The sequence below is a fragment of the Coregonus clupeaformis genome, chromosome 35 (genome assembly GCF_020615455.1).
Source record: "Coregonus clupeaformis isolate EN_2021a chromosome 35, ASM2061545v1, whole genome shotgun sequence".
NCBI lineage: Eukaryota > Metazoa > Chordata > Actinopteri > Salmoniformes > Salmonidae > Coregonus > Coregonus clupeaformis.
In genome coordinates, this window is record NC_059226.1 from 8,035,675 (window position 1) to 8,038,105 (window position 2,431).

Sequence of the window (2,431 nt, forward strand, 5' to 3'; positions counted from 1 at the left end):
TTTGACAAGAAGTGGAAACAGACTGGTACCCAGACTAGAATTCATACTCCGAAGATGGAATATGCCATTGCCATACCTTTAGACACATCCTAAATCAGTTTTATCATAATTATGATTGTGTTTACAAATGTATACTGGCTATGCGCACAGGCTCAATATGGCTGATCTCAGATCTGCGCTTAGAAGCGACAGGACCTGCTGAGTCATTTCAATTTCAGTGGCAGTGCGCATGTGCGAAATTCAGAGAGGGAAGGTTGAGAAACTGAAACTTCGGACGATATCCATGCTTAATTTACAGCCTTCAATAAAGGTTAGTATTGAAGTTAACGACAAACGGATCCCAACACAAGCACACGGTGAGGAATATTTCACCACTATTTATAAAATCTATCGGTATCTGATTATTTTTACGAACTAGCGTAGCTATAGCAGCATGCTATCGATGTGTCAGTGTAGCCTCGGCATACCCTAGTTCTGCTAGCCGATAGGAAATGCCACAGCAGCGGGGCGAGACTTTGGCTCTTCAGCCTGCATTAGCCTAGTAGAAGGTTATCTAACCCAAAACATGTCTGCGATTCTGGTTGTTGTAATAAAGAGTTTGTCAAAATGTAGGCTTTGCCTTCCCGAATTATAACTTGGTCAAAATGTTATTGCAGTTTCATTATGCAGTATTTTGACTTCATGCAAGCGATATATGTTTGAGAATACTCTTTGAAAGCATGCTAGTGATATATGTTTGAGAATACTCTTTGAAAATTGTGTTTTATTTTGCAATAGAATAATCATGTGCCTTAATGTTTACTTTTATCATTGTGTTGCTTACATGTCTTTTTTTGTTTCAGGACAGAAAGAAAACCATGTCAACTCAGCCTCTCATCAGATCAAAGCAGACAGAGAAATCAATCAATGGAATATCCACACAGGTTGTTTGCACAGAATTCAGCAACTACATATTTATAGTTCTCACACAGTATGGAAAGATTGGCACTTTAGTATCAGTCACACCTGACTCCAGATCAGGTGATATCAGCACTCCCATGTTCACCACCAAAGTATTGCTGGGAAAAGAAGAGGTAAGCAGCTAGACACCACTAGAATTGTTCATAATATTAGTAACGTTGTATTGCTCTACTTGACTGTACTATGAGTATGTATGTGGCTGGCTACACTCTTCCTCACACACTGTCTTGTTTTATTTCTCTCTGCAGGCTTTGACACACGTCTGTGCCAAAAACTTGGCAACATTTGTGTCACAAGAGGCAGGCAACAGGCCTGTTCTACTGGGGTTGGCACTCAAGGACAGTTCCATAGAAGCAATAAAGGCCATGAAAGATGTCATCAAAAGTTGTCAAGTCTGGTAACTACTGGTTCAGGGATGGAGAAACAGAATGGCCTACCTGGAAAAACAATTTCAGAAAAAAAGGCTTCATGCACTTAACAACTTTCTTTGCTCTGAATGTTTTTCCATCCTTTTAAAACTGTTATTTTGTTATCTGTTGTTACATTGTAGCATGAACTGTAAATGTGGTAATAAATATGTCATATAAATGTGAAGTTTATGCATTATAAATGCCCATGGATTTCTGGGGATTGAGTAGCCACAAGCTGATTCTGTTTGAGACAACCATCTTTATTTTAAAGCCACACTGAATACCACCAAAGAGTGCATAACTAACACAAATGTAAAGAAAGGAGCAAATACATCCCATTCCCATGAAATTTTCACATGCAAAATAGCATTTGATTTATTGCTATGATATAGCACCAATTATATATATACACACATATACATCATTGTATAGCACCCATAGGCTCGTTTACACTGACATCCCCCAGAATTGGGCTGCCTGTGTAAACATAGCCAAGCTGTAAGGAGTTCACACTGGATTTTACTCTACAGTGAACACTATGCACATAATACAAATATATACTGTATATATATATATACAGTATATATTAATGCAACGTAAAGTGTTGGTCCCATGTTTCATGAGCTGAAATAAAAATCCCAGAAATGTTCCATATGCACCAAAAGCTTATTTCTCTCAAATGTTGTGCACAAATTTGTTTACATCCCTGTCAGTGAGCATTTCTTCTTTGCCAAGATAATCCATCCACCTGACAGGTGTGGCATATTAAGAAGCTGATTAAACAGCATGATCATTACACAGGTGCACCTTGTGCTGGGAACAATAAAAGGCCACTTTAAAATGTGCCGTTTAGTCACACAACACCATGCCACAGACGTCTCAAGTTTTGAGGGAGCATGCAATTGGCATGCTGACTGCAGGAATGTCCACCAGAGCTGTTGCCAGAGAATTTAATGTTCATTTCTCTACCATAAGCTGTCTCCAATGTCGTTTTAGAGGGGTGTCTGTAATAAAGCCCTTTGTGGAGAAAAACTCATTCTGATTGGCTGGGCCTGACTCCC

The 2,431-nt window shown here is 39.1% G+C and overlaps 1 protein-coding gene across 3 annotated transcripts; it reads left to right on the plus strand.

Annotated features, from left to right (window-relative positions):
* The first annotated feature begins 210 nt into the window (after nt 1–210).
* On the plus strand, nt 211–1,554 carry LOC121550318 (proteasome assembly chaperone 3). Of its 3 annotated transcripts, none has more exons than XM_041862540.1 (3): nt 211–310; nt 843–1,073; nt 1,209–1,554. In XM_041862540.1, the coding sequence occupies exons 1-3, from the start codon at nt 230–232 to the stop codon at nt 1,359–1,361; spliced, it is 465 nt and encodes a 154-aa protein (XP_041718474.1). In that variant the 5' UTR covers nt 211–229; the 3' UTR covers nt 1,362–1,554. The 3 variants fall into 3 exon arrangements, with proteins under 3 accessions (XP_041718474.1, XP_041718476.1, XP_041718477.1); XM_041862542.2 differs by having other exon boundaries at nt 224–356; XM_041862543.2 differs by having other exon boundaries at nt 224–356; nt 848–1,073.
* The last annotated feature ends 877 nt before the right edge of the window (nt 1,555–2,431 follow it).

Excerpts from the sequence above, each read along its gene's own strand:
- LOC121550318 (XM_041862540.1), top strand. The coding sequence starts at position 230 with ATGTGCGAAATTCAGAGAGGGAAGGTTGAGAAACTGAAACTTCGGACG. Across the intron at positions 311-842 it reads ATTTACAGCCTTCAATAAAG|GACAGAAAGAAAACCATGTC; the intron begins GTTAGTATTGAA and ends TTTTTGTTTCAG. Across the intron at positions 1,074-1,208 it reads TATTGCTGGGAAAAGAAGAG|GCTTTGACACACGTCTGTGC; the intron begins GTAAGCAGCTAG and ends TTCTCTCTGCAG.